We start from the raw sequence: 2,500 nt of genomic DNA, 5'->3' as shown, positions 1-2,500 counted from the left end.
CTAAGTGTGCACAAGCAGATGCATGGGACTATTGATCAGCTTATAAGCAAGCCATCAATGTTGTTATATGTTAGGAGTATAAACAAAGAGTCATCAATGTTGTTATATGTTAGAAGTATAAACAAATAGAAATCAATGTTGTTATATGTTAGGAGGATAAACAAAAGGTCATCAATGTTGTTATATGTTAGGAGTATAAACAAAGAGTCATCAATGTTGTTATATGTTAGAAGTATAAACAAATAGGAATCAATGTTGTTATATGTTAGGAGGATAAACAAAAGGTCATCAATGTTGTTATATGTTAGGAGTATAAACAAAGAGTCATCAATGTTGTTATATGTTAGGAGTATAAACTAAGAGTCATCAATGTTGTTATATGTTAGGAGTATAAACTAAGAGTCATCAATGTCTTTATATGGAGTATATAGGAGTATAAACTAAGAGTATTCTGTGTAAGGTCAGAGGTAAGGCCTACCGCAGTGAGGTGTCCGAGCATGACAGAGATGCCCAGAACAGTGGGGCCCAGGGATTGGCTGGTGGCTGTGGGGCCCAGGGATTGGCTTGTGGCTGAGGGGCGGGACAATGCCAGAACACAGAGCACCAGCTGGAATGTGACAGCTGTCTCCATGGCGACAGCCTGGTACAGGAGGACCCCTGGCGCCACCTGAGAAAGAGAGGCGTAGGAGGCAGGGGTTAGATGGCTGAGCCCTGGCATACTCTCTCTATCTTTCACTCTCCATTTCTCTCTATCAACTTCACTTTCAATTATCCATATTCACTGGGTTTCTTTTGTTTGGAAAATAAGATTGTAGCGTTCAGGTTTACAGCAAAACAATTACAAATTCAGAGTCTGTAAGTTGCACTGTGTCATCTGAATTTGCTGATCAGTAAAACCAAGAGAAATAAAGGATGATATCAGGGATACCAGCTGTTTCCCTTTTTGGAGGGAAACAAAACCAGCACTGTGTGTTTCATCTCTCTTACTGCTCTCAACCTATCAAGTCATTATGAAACCCTTTATGGATGGAGTGGTATGATGGTTCATTCAGCTAAGAAACCTCCTGGCATTATTGTAGATGTCTCTGGATATGGTTTGGGAATACTTCAGGAAAACAGGGAATACTTTGGGAAAACAGTGGAGTACCACATCAAACACATACAGAATTGATGTCTTCAAATGTAGAACGATCTAAACCGCAACAATGAGCCTCACTCACATGGTACAAGCTCAACCAAAACCCTGAATGTGTCGGCTGAGCAAATAGCTCTACCGAAGACCCAGACTTCACAGGAATGGACAGATAAATTATGAATAAGGATGCAAACTTTTTAGGACAATCTTCAGACTTCAGACTATAAGCCTAGACTCCTTCTTGTAGTACTTGTTGTGTGTGTGTATGTAGTACTTATTGTGTGTGTAAGTGGAACTTATTGTGTGTTTATATTCTATGTTATGTGTAGTACTTATTGTGTGTGTAAGTTGTGTGTTTACTGTATGCACCTACTCACCAGAACAAATTCCAGGTAGGTGCAAACCTGGCAATAAACCCAATTCTGATTCTGATTCTGATTCTGATTCTCTCCAGGTTAACAGTCAGAGTCTACAGGTAAAACTCACATGTAATAAACTTTATTACAGGCTCAAGGCCCACATGGAAGATGTACAATACATAAAATCAATACATTACATATAAATATACATACATACATACAATCATAAATACATATAAATACACAAGGAAAGAAGGGTTAAAAAAGGCACTTATGCCAGTGTTCCCAGATCTTAGATATGTACTTGACAGAGCTGCGGCCAGGGTCTGTCATCAGATCAATTATAACATTTGAAGAGCTGTCCAGCCGACACATAAACTTAAAAGTAAGGTTCCTCAGCAAGGCCATGAAGGTGGTTAGACCCATATTACAGAACAGCTGACTGGATCTAGTACTCCTGGATTCTTCAAGTCATTATAGGCTACTTTCAATTTACGCAAGCTCTCCTTCTTGTAATTCACCCAGAGTGGAGCTGTATAGAGAGGGGTGCAGTAGGTGCAGTATCATATGTACAGTGGTGGAATTTTCTTACCAACATGTTAGCTTGGACATAGAGCAATCTCCTCTGTCTAAACATGTCGGCATCATCCTCCAATGTGTCTGTGATAATGTGCCCTAAGTATTTGGTACTATTGGACACCCCCAGAGCTTGCCCAGACATATGAAGGGCAGGAAACTTAATATCCATGTCCTCCTTAGTTCTACAGACCATTACGCTCTTCCTCCTTCACAAAAGGGAGTGTCAGGGTAACGCCAGGCAGGTAAACACTCCGACCATACAGGGAAGAGATATTCAGACGTTACTCACCTCGTTGAGCCCCAGTTGCCCCTGCAGAGGTGCGGGCACGATGCCCAAGAGGATGGCACACGCAGCCAGCGCCCCCAGTAGCTGGGCACCCACAAACACCATCGCCCTCCAGGGGCTCAGCCTCAGTCCCAGCCCCAG

At 41.8% G+C, this 2,500-nt stretch overlaps 1 protein-coding gene across 1 annotated transcript in view; it reads right to left on the bottom strand.

Moving 5' to 3' along the window:
- Nucleotides 1–2,500, bottom strand: part of LOC308379240 (lens fiber major intrinsic protein-like) — a gene marked incomplete at both ends in the record, with an annotated part of 4,877 nt that overhangs the window by 2,041 nt on the left and 336 nt on the right. Inside the window, 2 exons of the mRNA XM_080856303.1 lie at nucleotides 479–667; nucleotides 2,363–2,500. The exon at nucleotides 2,363–2,500 is cut by the window's right edge and continues 336 nt beyond it. Coding sequence (XP_080712429.1) covers nucleotides 479–667; nucleotides 2,363–2,500 — 327 coding nt within the window. The remainder of the gene's footprint in view (nucleotides 1–478; nucleotides 668–2,362) is intronic.

This window comes from Sprattus sprattus (assembly GCF_963457725.1).
Source record: "Sprattus sprattus genome assembly, chromosome: 18".
NCBI classification, from domain to species: Eukaryota; Metazoa; Chordata; class Actinopteri; order Clupeiformes; family Clupeidae; genus Sprattus; species Sprattus sprattus.
The sequence above is the reverse complement of the archived record's forward strand: the minus strand, read 5'-3'. Positions and strand labels throughout refer to the sequence as shown.